At 43.7% G+C, this 16,453-nt stretch overlaps 1 protein-coding gene across 1 annotated transcript; it reads left to right on the top strand.

Moving 5' to 3' along the window:
• Window positions 1-1,067: 1,067 nt before the first annotated feature.
• LOC112248121 lies at window positions 1,068-9,748 on the top strand. Its single transcript, XM_024416934.2, has 6 exons — window positions 1,068-1,174; window positions 2,379-2,471; window positions 2,649-2,696; window positions 7,576-7,705; window positions 7,811-8,055; window positions 9,351-9,748. Exons 2-6 carry the CDS (start codon window positions 2,397-2,399, stop codon window positions 9,498-9,500), a joined length of 648 nt encoding a protein of 215 aa, XP_024272702.1. The 5' UTR covers window positions 1,068-1,174; window positions 2,379-2,396; the 3' UTR covers window positions 9,501-9,748.
• The last annotated feature ends 6,705 nt before the right edge of the window (window positions 9,749-16,453 follow it).

The following is a 16,453-nucleotide window of genomic DNA, read 5'->3' as shown; positions in this document are numbered from 1 at the left end:
GTTCTGAAAGTCTGGTCTGTTTCTATCAGACTGAACACAGGAATTTCCTGTGTTTCCTCCTACAGTAGTGGGGCTCCTGCTGAGGTAAAACAGTGGTGTCCCTGTTGTTTTAACTCAGTAGGAGACGCTGTGTAATATAGTGGTTCACAAACGTTCCTACTTAACCACCAAATAAACATGTTTTTACAGTGTCATGTCTGCGTTTCCATTGTTTTGGTCCGAATCTATACCTAGACACCAGAAAGATCACTTTCATTTTTTTAAACGTACTTTTAGAATTACATTCATTTGAAAATATTAATGTGTTTATTGGAGTTAAATGTTTACTTAAATTCAGGAGAGGGGACCAGACCTGAATGCAACTCTTTCAACTAGTCGCCTTGAAAGTAGCTTTTCCATCAACTCAACAAGCGCCAGCTGCTACTAACTGCCAATCATCCTCCATACCTGTCCTCACTTTTGTTAAACACCACAGCCACCGCTACTTAAACCTGACCAAACTAACATCCCTCCTCCTCCACCTTTAGTTCCTCCTGAGGGGGACTGTCATCATCATCATCATCATCATCATCATCATCATCATCATCATCGTTATCATCGCAGAAGCAGCCTACCTACCATGGCCTGATGATGATGTTGACCAAGACTCCAGGCCCAAGACAAATTGTTACATGTTTTTATTGACTTTTTTTTTGAGTTCAGTTGATGATAACTGTAGAAGACCTTGACAACATACAGCATATTCTTTATTAGAGTGCACCATCATGTCTCTCTCCACCTGGGCCACCACTTGCACCATCATCTCTCTCTCCACCTGGGCCTCCACCTGCCACATCATGTCTCTCTTCATCTGGGCCTCCATCTGCATCATCATGTCTCTCTCTACCTGTTCCTCCACCTGCCCCAGCATGTCTCTCTCCACCTGCACCATCATCTCTCTCTCCACCTGGGTTTAATATCAGAACATATTCAAAGCAGCTGATAATTATTTAAAGTGTTACAATTGTTAAGATCAGAGCAGTTGGAGGAAGTCTGAGGCTCCATTGTCACGGGTCTGGTCAAGAACAGTATTTAAAAGGTCACATCTCCCAGCTTCAATAGGCTCTGACCATCACAGGAAAGACCCATCACTCTCACCTCTCAACTCAACGTCCACTTGTCTTTCTCTCCGGAGGTAAGTGATACTTCATATCTTATCAGAAGAGACAGTGGTCTCTTCATCGGTCTGTCTCAGCTGCAGATCTGGGAACAAATACATGGGGCTCGCGAATGGCACAGCAGTCCAAGGCACTGCACCTCAGTGGTAGAGGTGTCACTACAGACCCTGGTTCGATTCCGGGCTGTATCACAACCGGCCATGATTGGAAGTAATATAGGGTGGCGCACAATTGGTAGAGCGTCATTAGGGTTAGGCAGGGGTAGGCCGTTATTGATCTTAACTGACTTGCCTAGTTAAATAAAACATTTCATTATTTAAGTATTTGTATGTGTATTTTCAAATGTGGCTGAATTTGGCTGTTTGAAACATTACAAATGCCTCTAGTACCAAATAAACCTGGGTCCAAATACATGGAGCATTAAATTATAGGTATGAAAACATTTTTTAAAGTTATTCTCTGTTTGTAAAAACTATCTATTTACACATATTGATTTTGAAGGTTGTGTTGTATATCTGTGATGAACTTAAATATTACATTCCTGTTTTAGTCAATGTCTGTCTGACATTTAACAAAGCTGCTATGGTTGATCTCTCAGCTAACCAACTCCAGTGGCATCCTACCCTATAGTTAGAAAACAAGTGTTTAAACACTGAAATTGCTTCTTGAGATAAGAATGTCATATAGAAGAGATAGCAGTAGAGATACATTAGCCTAAATGAATGATAAGACATTTGGTCCTCATCAGTGGCCTTTCAAGAATAAAATGTTCATGACTTCTCTATGCATTTCTGGATGTTGTTATGGCTTTGAAGTCTGAAGTCGGAATTCAACCATGACAGATGTTTTTCCGCACTATAATTTCAGAAGTGTGTTTGATTTGAACAGCAGTGTTTCTGGGATGTTTACACTTGTTTTAGAAATTGATTGTCCCATTGTGTGACATGTTCAGTACTGACCTAAAATGATGTTTCAGTTCCCCAGCTCTGTTCTCCGTTGCTGCATTGATTGTCGTTTGTCATTGTGTATCCATGTGCTGATGCTGGTTCTGGCTTGCTCTTTGTCTGTTCTTAATTAAACTTCAACTCCCCATACCTGCTTCTCGACTCCAGCGTCGGTCCTTGTAAATTCACACAATCTATAAAAGAATTGGTGATAACCAAGCACACTTCGGAAGGAACAGTGCAGCAGAGTCACATTCACTGATATGTTTCTTTCCAGCATTTCCCCTGGACTGCCATGATGATGAGAATGAAGCTGACCTTCCTTTTGGCCATCTTACTTTTTCAACTGACCATCTCAGTTAAAGGAGGCGTAAGTGACTTAAAATAAATGCTTTTAAAACACAATTCAGGAGTTAATCTCCTAATCTACCAGTATGATATTTACCATCTTGTTAGTATGTGTCAACAAAAGTGATATATTTTTATTGCAAGTCATTGAAATAGTTTGTTTTGTTCTGAAACAATTATCTCTCTGTTATACTAACAGGGATCTGCTTCTAAGCCAGATCAACAGGCTCAACAGGCAGATAAACAGGTAAAGACAAAACATTACAAACATTTTAAACTTTAGTTATGTGAGTTGTCTAGTTATATTGTCCGTATATTGCTAGCAGTGGTGGGCACCAATATATATCTAACTTCTGAAATCTCACCTTCATCTATCACTATTCAGCAGACAGTTCCAGATAATGGAAAACCTAGGGAGACAGTCGCTGCCTTATCTAAACATCCCAGAGCTAAGTTGAGTTGGTTCAACCATAGGTTAACGACCCTCTTTGCTTACTTAAAAACCCACAATCCATTCCTCCCCAACCCAGCTGGAATGGTGTTTATTATGGTTAATTACCCCCTGTTTCATGCTACACGATCCCTTCCGTATGAATTAACATTATTAATCAGATATAATAAAACAGAGTAGAGTTTAATTAGTTATAGTTCTATTTAAAATGTAGATATTGTTTAGTCATTATTCATCAAATTCCTAACATGCTTAAACCTTCAGAAACAACCCCTAGATGCTTGTGCAGATCTTAGAGGATTGGGAAGGTTTAAGCAATAGGGCCAGAATTCCACATAGCAGATTAGAGGGTAGGTGACGGTATCACTACATCATCACCCATCAAACCCTCTCAGATTACCATGTAACTAGAGGTTAGGGGCTGAGGTTATTTCTGGACAGGGCCTGGGTTGTAAATGTATATTCATTTTCACAGCACATCTTAACATTGCTTCATTTCATGTGTACAGTATGAATTTGGTGATATGATTGCCTTTCCACGTTTACCTGTTCATACATGCAACGGAATAGAATATATCAACAAACACTATGCCATTTATGTGGGTGACACAAAATTCCCTGGAACAAGTAAAGAAGATGGTCAGGATATATTTCATATAACATGTTGTCTGCCCAACATACACAAACAAACAACATTAGGATATCTTAATTCATCATAAAAATATAAACCTATAAACACAGACACACAATAGGCTGCAATATCAACTATGAATATTAGGCTGCAATATCAACTATGAATATTAGGCTGCAATATCAACTATGAATATTAGGCTGCAATATCAACTATGAATATTTATGATGAATGTAAGATTCACTTTTTGATAGCTGATTAATAGACAACTTTCCAAGTCAAATATCTTATCATTCACTGCTGTATAGTCCAGCCTGACAAAAATACATAGTTACACGCTCAGACACAGAAAACACTTTTTTTCCTCTGTAGATTTTATGTTCAGCCCCTACTCGTACAATTATGTTAGGGGGCCCCCTAGATTTGACTCCAAATTGAATATGGTGTCCCCAATCCAATATAGCTGCCACAATACCATTAAATGGTGGTTAAAACCTGTATATCAGCTCTACATGTTTTAAACGAGAGACATCTTTCAGATTTGTGTACTGTACTTATGACCTGTAGTCAAAACTATTCTGATGTATCTCAATGACGTTGGGAATCCAATATGCCATAATTACACTCATACACCTTTGTCTTGATATAGAAAATAAAGGAGACTGCTTGTCATGGCAACACCAAGTATTTTAAAGACATGCAACTACTAAGTATTTTTTAAACCTCACGCTGTGGGCTGGATTTGTCAATATGTAGTTAGTTTTTATATGCATAGTCTATGAGCAGATTTACTGTTTACCTCAATTAGAAAGGAAACTATTTTCTGGAAATTGTGCTGTGTAATTTTCCTTACATTATCCCCCATGTGTTTCTGCCACCTAGCAATTCGAGTTTCAGCCAATGAGCTTCAGCCTGTTGCCAAATTAGTGACAGTTAGCAAGATGCACACACAGCAGAGAGAGATAGCAATGATATGGTGCACATATGTGACGTGGTATGCAATTTTCGAGGACCACTTTTGGCTTGTGAGTGCTATTTTCAGACCTATTGGCTAAAAAGTATTAAAAAAGTACCAGAGAATCTCTTTAAGTCACAAGCTTCTTTGAGGATCAATGATATTAAATAAAATCCAACCCTGTACTCAGACTCTCGCTCCCTAGCTATACAACTTGGTGGTATAACCTGTGCCTCCAAGTCACCTCCTTATTTATATTTAAGCTTGCATTCATTGCTAGTCTAATATGGCTGCCTGAATTCATCATGAACTTTTGCTGGCCCACTACATTTGTGATGCACATTGGAATGTTCCTTTGCACTCTTATCGTGTTTGGGTTGAGCTGGCACATTGCTTCTTCCAGAAAATGTGGTCCACCATCCTGGCTGTCAGCCCTGCTGTGCACTTGGAAAGTATTCAGACCCCATGACTTTTTCCACTGTTACATTAAGCCTTATTCTAAAATTCATTCAATATTTTTTTCCCCCTCATCAATATACACACACAATACCCCATAATGACTAAGCAAAAACAAGTATAGAACATTTTGCGTATGTATTAAAAAAAATATTTAAAAAAATGTCACATTTACATAAGTATTCAGACCCTTCACTCAGTACTTTGTTGATGGAACTTTGGCAGCGATTACAGCCTCAAGTCTTCTTTGGAATGACGCTACAAGCTTAGCACACCTGTATTTGGAGAGTTTCTCCTAGTCTTCTTTGTAGATCCTCTCAAGCTCTGTCAGGTTAGATGGGGAGCGTTGCTGCACAGCTATTTTCAGGTCTCTCCAGAGATGTTCGATCGGGTTCAAGTCCGGGCTTTGCCTGAGCCACTCAAGGACATTCAGATACTCCTGCGTTGTCTTGCCTATGGGCTTAGGGTCGTTGTTCACCAACTTCAAACATCTGCTATCTGAGCAGCTAACCGATCGCTGCAGCTGTACATAGTCTATCGGTAAATAGCCCACCCATTTTTACCTACCTCATCCCCATACTGTTTTTATTTATATTTATTTACTTTTCTGCTCTTTTGCACACCAATATCTCTACCTGTACATGACCATCTGATCATTTATCACTCCAGTGTTAATCTGCAAAATTGTAATTATTCGCCTACCTCCTCATGCCTTTTGCACACAATGGATATAGACTCTCTTTTTTTTCTACTGTGTTATTGACTTGTTAATTGTTTACTCCATGTGTAACTCTGTGTTGTCTGTTCACACTGCTATGCTTTATCTTGGCCAGGTCGCAGTTGCAAATGAGAACTTGTTCTCAACTAGCCTACCTGGTTAAATAAAGGTGAAATAAAAAATTAAATTAAAAAAAGGAGACAGAACACATCTCCTCTCTGAGTGGTATGACAGCTGTGGGGTCCCATGGTGTTTATACTTAAATAGTATTGTTTGTACAGATGAACATGGTACCTTCAGGCGTTTGGAAATTGCTCCCAAGGATGAACCAGACTTGTGGAGGTCTACACTTTTTTTGTCTTCTGAGGTCTTAACTGATTTCTTTTGATTTTCCCATGATGTCAAGCAAGTAGGCACTGAGTTTGAAGGTAGGCCTTGAAATACATCCACAGGTACACCTCCAATTGACTCAAATTATGTAAATTAGCCTATCAGAAGCTTCTAAAGCCATGACATTATTTTCTGGAATTTTCCAAGCTGTTTAAAGGCACAGTCAACTTAGAGTATGTAAACTCTGGACCACTGGAATTGTGATACAGTGAATTATAAGTGAAATAATCTGCTTGTAAACAATTGTTGGAAAAATTACTTGTGTCATGGACAAAGTCGATGTCCTAACCGACATGCCAAATTTATAGTTTGTTAACAAGAAATACGTGGAGTGGTTGAAAAACGAGTTTTAATGACTCCAACCTAAGTGTATGTAAACTTCCGACTTCAACTGTATCTACAATACAAATTGTATAATTCCGCCATAAAACAATATTACAATGTACGTGTGTGTAGAGTGAGTGTGCTAGCGCTTGTGTGTGTATGCGTGTGTTTGTACCTTTGTGTGTATCAGGAATCAGATAAGACCCATGTGCAGACCATTTCGAAGTAACAATGTTTATTACTGCAAACAAAGGCAAAGGTACAGGGCGGCAGGTAGGCTCAGAGTCAGGTCAGGCAGAGGTCGGAAATCCAGATAGGGGTAGGCAGGCTCAGGGTCAGGACGGGCAAGGGTCAAAAACCTGGAGGGTGAGAAAAAGAGGCTGGGAAAAGACAGGAGCTGACAGACGAAAAAAGTCTGGGAAGCTTGACAAAAAAAATGCACTGGCAACAGACAAACAGAAAACACAGCTATAAGTACACAGGGGATGATGGGGAAGATGGGCGACACCTGCAGGGGGGTGGAGACAAGCACAAAGACAGGTGAAACAGATCAGGGCGTGACAATCCCCCCCCAGTTTATATTTAGGTCTAATGATTTTCCTTGCCACCCAATCTGAAACGAACTGCAGCTCTTTGTTAATAAGTGTTGCAGTCATTTCAGTCGCTGTAGTAGCTGACGTGTATAGTGTCGAGTGTTGCAGTCATTTCAGTCGCTGTAGTAGCTGACGTGTATAGTGTCGAGTGTTGCAGTCATTTCAGTCGCTGTAGTAGCTGACGTGTATAGTGTCGAGTGTTGCAGTCATTTCAGTCGCTGTAGTAGCTGACGTGTATAGTGTCGAGTGTTGCAGTCATTTCAGTCGCTGTAGTAGCTGACGTGTATAGTGTCGAGTGTTGCAGTCATTTCAGTCGCTGTAGTAGCTGACGTGTATAGTGTTGTGTCATCCACATACAGACACATTGACAAGCCAGTGGCATGTCGTTAGTAAAGATTGAACAACAATCCATTGCACTCTAGTTACCATGTAATTGCACAGGTTATTATACATGTTATTACTGTGTAGCTACATAGTTAGAAGGGTAAGCTACAGTACATGAATAATGGCCATCCAGATAGCCTGAGTGCACTTATTTCTCATTTGCCTGAATGAGAGACAATATTGGATTGCTCAAAATAACTAATGATGTGTCACCTATTCAACAGTATACATTTGGGGATATCATCAGATTTAATCGGAAGAAGGCTGGCATACCATATAACCACTATGCTATTTATGTGGGCAACCATGATATCACAGGTAAAAAACCTGATCAGGATATTTTTCACTTCTCAGGTAAGTTTACAAAAGTTTAAATAAAACTTAAGCCTTTTAAATCCTTTATGTTAAACATTTCTACTCCCTTAATCATGTCAAACACCTGTCTTTTTCATTCATCAGGTGAAATTGTTGATCCAAAAAATGCAGATTGTGTATTTGACAGTCTGGCGCATGTTACAAAAGAAAGCACTCCTGTGGTACAAACAGAATGGGATGGAATAGACTTGCCTAGAAGAACAGACGCCGGCATGATTGAGAAAATTAAACTCTTTCACGAGAAATGTAAAGGACACTACAATATGCTTTCGGCTAATTGTGAGCATCTTGTGACATTCATTGTCTTTGATAAACCAACCTGCGAACAGGTACGTTTAATTATTTAATCCAATATTGAGACTCAACAACAATAACTTTTGAAATCACTATTATAATCCACCAAATGCATTCAAAAGTATTTGACTTTGATAATTGTTTTAACATCAACTGGAATTTAAAAACAAATTAACTCTGTAGGCTACTTGATATGAATTCTTATAAGATGGTTAGTGAATGTAGGTAACCCCTTATCAACCATGAATCAGTCAATTCCATAGAAATAGAATGAATAGAATGGGCTTGGAAGATATTTATCAAATCCGTTATGATTTATGTGTTGTAGCAGGCCCACAATGGAAAAGGGGGATACCTAGTCAGTTGTACAACTGAATGCATTCAACTAAAATGTGTCTTCCGCATTTAACCCAACCCCTCTGAATCAGAGAGGTGTGGGAGGCTACCATAATCGGCATCCACATCTTCAGCACCCGGGAAATAGTGGGTTAACTGTCTTGCTCAGGGGCAGAACAGCAGATGTTTACCTTGTCAGCTCGAGGATTTGATTCAGCAATCTTTTGGTTACTGGCCCAACGCTCTAACCACTAGGCTACCTGTCGCCCCAATGTGGTTACTTAAGTTCAATTTGGATATATTTGTCTGTTTTTGCTGTGTAACAGAAGTCCCTTTTCAGGTTTAGAAGAAGTGACTCCAAACAAGCATTATACTTCGATTTTTACCTCAACATAGTGTGAAATACACTTATAAACAATAGCCTAAATGTAGACAGATTTTGCTGGGGGGCAATGAGGAGACTGAGGATCTTTCACCCACAAGTTTCCATGGCAACTCCATTGTTTTGGTTGAGTTTAATTGACTCCTCTACTGTATCTATAGATAAAGAGACCAATCGAACTCAAGAGTTATACATTGGAAAGACACCAAGAGACAACGAAGATACTATTTACTCAATATTCATATATACATATTCATATTATTATATACAGTTACAGTTGATCTTTAGAAAGATGAGAGGCAGTGTGATTCAATATGTTTTTATATATATATATTTTTTAAGCTAAACTTGTATTTGTGGTAATGTCAGTTTAGTTGACTCAAAAAAAAAGGGTACACTTCCTGCTTTTACTTCTTAGCATGGGTACACTCAAAATGGCTGCCAGTCCATTCTATGGTCAATTACCCCTAAAAATCCCTGTTTCGTCATTAAAGGAGAATACATTATAATTGTGATTGGAATTTCAGTAACCTTCCTGAATTGAAATAATTGATCCCAACCCGGGAGACATTGTGTAACACCTGATTTTGTCTCTTTGTCAACCTTCCATAGAAAGATACCAATAAGTTCGTCGAATGTGTGGCTAAAATATGTGGCAAAGCTAACTCGCCCCTATTCACAAATAAGAGGGGGCATGGCAGAAGAGGTCTTGGTCTCCTACAGGATGAAACCCGTGCCAACCAGGGTGCACCAGCTGCTTGAGTTCTAAACCTCTCTTCCATCGTCTCTGTATGAAGTGAGGTCTAAACCTCTCAGATGTTCTCTCTCTCTTCCATCCTCTCTGTCCCTGTATGAAGTGAGTTCTAAACCTCTCAGATGTTCTCTCTCTCTTCCATCCTCTCTGTCCCTGTATGAAGTGAGGTCTAAACCTCTCAGATGTTCTCTCTCTCTTCCATCCTCTCTGTCTCTGTATGAAGTGAGTTCTAAACCTCTCAGATGTTCTCTCTCTCTTCCATCCTCTCTGTCTCTGTATGAAGTGAGTTCTAAACCTCTCAGATGTTCTCTCTCTCTTCCATCCTCTCTGTCTCTGTATGAAGTGAGGTCTAAACCTCTCAGATGTTCTCTCTCTCTTCCATCCTCTCTGTCTCTGTATGAAGTGAGGTCTAAACCTCTCAGATGTTCTCTCTCTCTTCCATCCTCTCTGTCTCTGTATGAAGTGAGGTCTAAACCTCTCAGATGTTCTCTCTCTCTTCCATCCTCTCTGTCCCTGTATGAAGTGAGTTCTAAACCTCTCAGATGTTCTCTCTCTCTTCCATCCTCTCTGTCCCTGTATGAAGTGAGTTCTAAACCTCTCAGATGTTCTCTCTCTTCCATCCTCTCTGTCTCTGTATGAAGTGAGTTCTAAACCTCTCAGATGTTCTCTCTCTCTTCCATCCTCTCTGTCTCTGTATGAAGTGAGTTCTAAACCTCTCAGATGTTCTCTCTCTCTTCCATCCTCTCTGTCTCTGTATGAAGTGAGGTCTTAATAATAATAAAACATGAGCAAGAATTCTGTTTCCTGTCTGTTTTATTGTCTGTTGGCTGCATCCACATCCATGTTTTAGAGTGAGACTGAACACTGCTGAGAGAAGCAGAATATATTCAGACTTTACCTTAGGGTAGAATCTACATATAGTCTATTAACTGTTCCATTTTAGAAGTAAGGGATTATCCAGGGTTACTGAGTTTATGGTCGCACAATTTCAGGTGTGAATTTAGAAAGGTTAACAAAGTACTGTATTGGTAATATGGGGTTAATAGAAATATAATAATCTAAAACTGACTGGATAATATTTCTATTGGTGTTTTACTGTAAGATGAGGAAATGTTGGATACATTACTGTTAGCAGCATGTGGACATGATTATCACTGATGTAATAGTTGAATCCCAACACTAGATGGCAGACAATGTACAACATAAAGACCTTCGGACGACTCTAGTGTGTTACAGCAGTCTACTCATCTTGGAAGGTGGCAAAGCTACAGCGGTGTTGGTCAGACCATGAGGCATCCCGTAAATCAGTATTCTAACAAAACGTCTGTACAGTGCATTCGGAAAGTATTCAGACCCCTTGACTTTTTCCACATTTTGTCATTTCATTCTAAAATTGATTAAATAAAACAATTCCTCATCAATCTACACATAATACCCCATAATGACAAAGCAAATGTTTTTTTTTGCAAGTGTATTAAAATTATAAAAACCTTATTTAGATAAGTATTCACACCCTTTGAAGTTTTCACAACCTTCCAGAAGGACAACCATCTCTGCAGCACTCCACCAGCCAGGTGGCCGGACGGAAGACACTCCTCATTAAAAGGCACATGACAGCTCACTTGAAGTTTTCCAAAAGGCACCCAAAGACTCTCAGACCATGGGAAACAAGATTCTCTCGTCTGATGAAACCAAGATTTAACTATTTGGCCTGAATGCCAAGCATCATGTCTGGAGGAAACCTGGCACCATCCCTACAGTGATGCATGGCTGTGGCAGTATCATGCTGTGGGGATGATTTTCAGGGACTGAGAGACATGTCAGGATTAAGGCAAGGATGAACGGAGCAATGTACAGAGAGATCCTTGATAAAACCTGCTCCAGAGCGCCCAGGACCTCAGACTGGGGCGAAGGTTCACCTTCCAACAGGGCAGTGACCCTAAGCACACAGCCAAGACAACGCAGGAGTGGCTTCAGGACAAGTCTCTGAATGTCCTTGAGTGGCCCAGCCAGAGCCCGGACTCTAACCCGATCGAACATCTCTGGAGAGATCTGAAAATAGCTGTGCAGCAACGCTCCTCATCCAACCTGACAGAGCTGGAGAGGATCTGCAGTGAAGAATGGGAGAAACTCCCCAAATACAGGTGTGCCAAGCTTGTAGCATCATACCCAAGAAGACTCAATGTTGTTATCGCTGCCAAAGGTGCATCAACAACGTACTGAGTAAAGGGTCTGGATACATATGCAAATGTGTTATTTAAGTTTACATTTTTATAAATTAACAAAAAAATATATATATTTTTGCTTTGTCGTTATGGAGTATTGTGTGTAGATTGATGAGGGGGAAAAATATTTAATCCATTTTAGAATAAGGCTGTAACGTAACAAAGTGTGGAAAAAGTCAAGGGGTCTGAATACTTTCCGAAGGCACTTGGTATATATATAAATTCCAAATGAAATAGATAAATGATCCATGGTATGACCATCTTAAAACAATGGTATGACCATCTTAAAACAATTCCATATGTCAGCTTAGACCCTCCACCCCCCCAACGGCTTAGACTTTTAAGAATCATTGTATTACAGTAGCCTCATATCTTGACCAATGGAAAACTACATGATAACTATTTCTATGACCTAAGTGCTATCTGATTTTAATCGACCCCTTGCCCCTACCTTCCTCTATCCAATACAATGAAAATACCACCTAGTGTCACGCCCTGGTCAAAGTATTTTGTGTTTATCTTTATGTATTTGGTCAGGCCAGGGTGTGGCATGGGGTTTTTGTAATTGTGGTGTGTTTGTCTTGGGGTTTTGGTGGTGGTATTGGGATTGTAGCTTAGTGGGTTGTCTAGCAAGGTCTATGGCTGTCTGGAGTGGTTCTCAATCAGAGGCAGGTGCTTATCGTTGTCTCTGATTGGGAACCATATTTAGGCAGCCATATTCTTTGAGTTTGTCGTGGGTGATTGTCCTTAGTGTCCTATGTGTACTCGTTGTTAGTTTGCACCAGATAGGCTGTTTCGGTTTCGTTTATTGTTTTTTGTAAGTTCGTGTTTTTTTGTTATATTAAACATGGATCGCAATCGACACGCTGCAGTTTGGTCCGACTCTCTTTCATCACCACTAGAAAACCGTTACAGAATCACCCACCACCAACGGACCAAGCGGCGTGTCAACAGGCAGGAGCAGCCGAAAAGGAGATGCTCACCAAGGATTTCTGGTCATGGGAGGAGATCTTCGACGGGAGAGGACCCTGGGCTAAACCAGGGGAGTGTAGCCGCCCAAAGGAGCAACAGGAGAAGAGGCAACAGAGGCAGCAGCAGCAGGAGCAGCAGCAGCTACAGTGGGAGAGGTTGCACCACCTGGAGTTATGGACATGGGAGGAGGAATTGGACGGTAAAGGACCCTGGAATGAGCCTGGAGATTATTGTCGCCCCAAAGCCGAGCTGGAGGCAGCAAAAGCAGAGAGGCGGCATTATGAGGAGCTAGCACGGCAGAGCGGATGGAAGCCCGAGAGTCAGCCCCAAAAATTTCTTGGGGGCTTACAGGGAGTATGGCTATGCCAGGTAGGAGACCTGCGCAAACTCCCTGTGCTTACCGGGGGCTGGAGAGACCGGGCAGGCACCGTGTTATGCTGTGGAGCGCACGGTGTCTCCAGTGCGGGTGCACAGCCCGGTTCGGTATATTCCAGCTCCTCGTATCGGCCGGGCTAGAGTGGGCATCGAGCCAGGTAAGGTTGGGCAGGCTCGGTGCTCAAGAGCTCCAGTGCGCCTGCACGGTCCGGTCTATCCAGTACCACCTCCACACCCCAGCCCTCCGGTAGCAGCTCCCCGCACCAGGCTTCCTGTGCGTGTCCTCGATCCAGTACCACCAGTTCCAGCACCACGCACCAGGCCTTCAGTGTGCCTCGCCTGTTCAGCGCAGCCAGCGCTTTTCTCCTCTCCTGCGCTGCTGGAGTCTCCCGCCTGTTTAACGCAGCCAGAGCCTTCCTCCTCTACAGCGCTGCCGGAGCCTCCCGCCTGTTCAGCGCAGCCAGAGCCTTTCTCCTCTACAGCGCTGCCGGAGCCTCCCGCCTGTTCAGCGCAGCCAGAGCCTTCCTCCTCTACAGCGCTGCCGGAGTCTTCCGCCTGTTTAGCGCAGCCAGAGCCTTCCTCCGACACAGCGCTGCAGGAGTCTCCCGCCTGTTCAGCGCAGCCAGAGCTGCCAGTCTGCATGAAGCAGCCAGAGCTGTCAGTCTGCATGGAGCAGTCAGAGCTGTCAGTCTGCATGGAGCAGTCAGAGCTGTCAGTCTGCATGGAGCAGTCAGAGCTGTCAGTCTGCATGGAGCAGCCAGAGTTGTCAGTCTACATGAAGCAGCCCGAGCTGCCAGTCTGCATGAAGCAGCCAGTCTACATGGAGCAGCCAGAGCTGTCAGTCTACATGAAGCAGCCCGAGCTGCCAGTCTGCATGAAGCAGCCAGTCCGCATGGAGCAGCCAGAGCTGTCAGTCTGCATGGAGCAGCCAGAGCTGTCAGTCCGCATGGAGCAGCCAGAGCTGTCAGTCTACAGGAAGCAGCCCGAGCTGCCAGTCTGCATGAAGCAGCCAGTCTACATAGAGCAGCCAGAGCTGCCAGTCTGCATGAAGCAGCCAGAGCTGTCAGTCTGCATGGAGCAGTCAGAGCTGTCAGTCTGCATGGAGGAGCCAGAGCTGTCAGTCTACATGAAGCAGCCCGAGCTGCCAGTCTGCATGAAGCAGTCAGTCTACATGGAGCAGCCAGAGCTGTCAGTCCGCATGGAGCAGCCAGAGCTGTCAGTCTACATGAAGCAGCCCGAGCTGCCAGTCTGCATGAAGCAGCCAGTCTACATGGAGCAGCCAGAGCTGTCAGTCTGCATGAAGCAGCCAGAGCTGTCAGTCTGCATGGAGCAGCCAGTCTGCATGGAGCAGCCAGTCTGCACGGAGCTGTCAGTCTGCACGGAGCTGTCAGTCTGCACGGAGCTGTCAGTCTGTAAGGAGCTGCCAGTCTGCAAGGAGCTGCCAGTCTGCAAGGAGCTGCCAGTCAGCACGGAGCCGCCAGAGCGGTCAGTCTGTAAGAAGCCGCCAGAGCTGTCAGCCTATATGGAGCAGCTAGTGCCGCCAGTCTGCCCAGCGCCGCCAGTGCCCCCAGTCTGCCCAGCATCGCCAGTCTGCCCAGCATCGCCATCAGTCTGCCCAGCATCGCCAGTCTGCCCAGCATCGCCAGTCTGCCCAGCATCGCCAGTCTGCCCAGCATCGCCAGTCTGCCCAGCACCGCCAGTCTGCCCAGCATCGTCCAGTCTGCCCAGCGTCGTCAGTCTGCCCAGCACCGCCAGTCTGCCCAGCGTCGCCAGTCTGCCCAGCGTCGCCAGTCTGCCCGGCGCCGCCAGTCTGCCCGGCGCCGCCAGTCTGCCCGGCGCCGCCGGTCTGCCCAGCATCGCCAGTCTGCCAGACTCTTCCAGATCTGCCAGTCAGCCAGACTCTTCCAGATCTGCCAGTCAACCAGACTCTTCCAGATCTGCCAGTCAACCAGACTCTTCCAGATCTGCCAGTCAACCAGACTCTTCCAGATCTGCCAGTCAACCAGACTCTTCCAGATCTGCCAGTCAGCCAGGATCTGCCAGTCAGCCAGGATCTGCTGAAACCACCAGCCAGCCAGGAGCTGGTAGATCTATCTACCTGCCTGAGCTTCCTCTCACTCCTGAGCTTCCTCTCACTCCTGAGCTTCCTCTCACTCCTGAGCTTCCTCTCACTCCTGAGCTTCCTCTCACTCCTGAGCTTTCTCTCACTCCTGAGCTTTCTCTCACTCCTGAGCTTTCTCTCACTCCTGAGCTTTCTCTCACTCCTGAGCTTTCTCTCACTCCCGAGCTTCCCCTCAGTCCCGAGCTGCCTCGGTCCCGAGCTGTCCTTCAGTCCCGATCTGTTCCTCAGTCCAGTGGGGTTCTGGGTGAGGACTACTAGGCCATGGTCGGCGGCGAGGGTGGACTATCCAGGGACGAAGGGAGAGGGGACTAAGACATTAAAAGAGTGGGGTCCACGTCCCGCGCCGGAGCCGCCACCATGGACAGACGCCCACCCGGACCCTCCCTATTGTTTTGAGGTGCGTTCGGGAGTCCGCACCTTAGGGGGGGGGTTCTGTCACGCCCTGGTCAAAGTATTTTGTGTTTATCTTTATGTATTTGGTCAGGCCAGGGTGTGGCATGGGGTTTTTGTAATTGTGGTGTGTTTGTCTTGGGGTTTTGGTGGTGGTATTGGGATTGTAGCTTAGTGGGTTGTCTAGCAAGGTCTATGGCTGTCTGGAGTGGTTCTCAATCAGAGGCAGGTGCTTATCGTTGTCTCTGATTGGGAACCATATTTAGGCAGCCATATTCTTTGAGTTTGTCGTGGGTGATTGTCCTTAGTGTCCTATGTGTACTCGTTGTTAGTTTGCACCAGATAGGCTGTTTCGGTTTCGTTTATTGTTTTTTGTAAGTTCGTGTTTTTTTGTTATATTAAACATGGATCGCAATCGACACGCTGCAGTTTGGTCCGACTCTCTTTCATCACCACTAGAAAACCGTTACACCTAGCCTATCAGAGGACAAGATGGAGTTATGACCATATTAAATGAAACCACCATGCAGTCTTATTCATTAGATTTTTTTAAAAATCATCACTGTATGTCTCATAAGTCTCTGTGTGTCATTTATTTCCCTGAGCCTCCTTTAGCCATTGAAATGTTCGGTCTGATCGTGTGGGCGTGTTGATACAACTTTAAATATATTTACATACACAGCCCTGATTGGCGGATAGGATCATCTAGACTCTAGACTAGAGCCTACCCCACTTATCCCGTTAAAGTAGGGGGATACATATGCAAATAAAAGATGACTGGTCATTGGTCATAATAATCAGAACAGATTGTGATGTCAAGATGTGGGCCAAAACCCCCATCCCACCTGAACAGGCTGAAATTCCAGGAGTTTTTATT

This window comes from Oncorhynchus tshawytscha, linkage group LG10 (assembly GCF_018296145.1).
Source record: "Oncorhynchus tshawytscha isolate Ot180627B linkage group LG10, Otsh_v2.0, whole genome shotgun sequence".
Classification (NCBI taxonomy): Eukaryota; Metazoa; Chordata; class Actinopteri; order Salmoniformes; family Salmonidae; genus Oncorhynchus; species Oncorhynchus tshawytscha.
The sequence above is the reverse complement of the archived record's forward strand: the minus strand, read 5'-3'. Positions and strand labels throughout refer to the sequence as shown.

What these genes read in the sequence shown, in the direction of transcription:
- LOC112248121 (XM_024416934.2), top strand. Translation starts at nt 2,397, where the DNA reads ATGATGATGAGAATGAAGCTGACCTTCCTTTTGGCCATCTTACTTTTT. An exon ending in CTCAACAGGCAGATAAACAG is followed by an intron (nt 2,697 to 7,575) that starts GTAAAGACAAAA and finishes CCTATTCAACAG; the next exon opens with TATACATTTGGGGATATCAT. An exon ending in ATAAACCAACCTGCGAACAG is followed by an intron (nt 8,056 to 9,350) that starts GTACGTTTAATT and finishes AACCTTCCATAG; the next exon opens with AAAGATACCAATAAGTTCGT.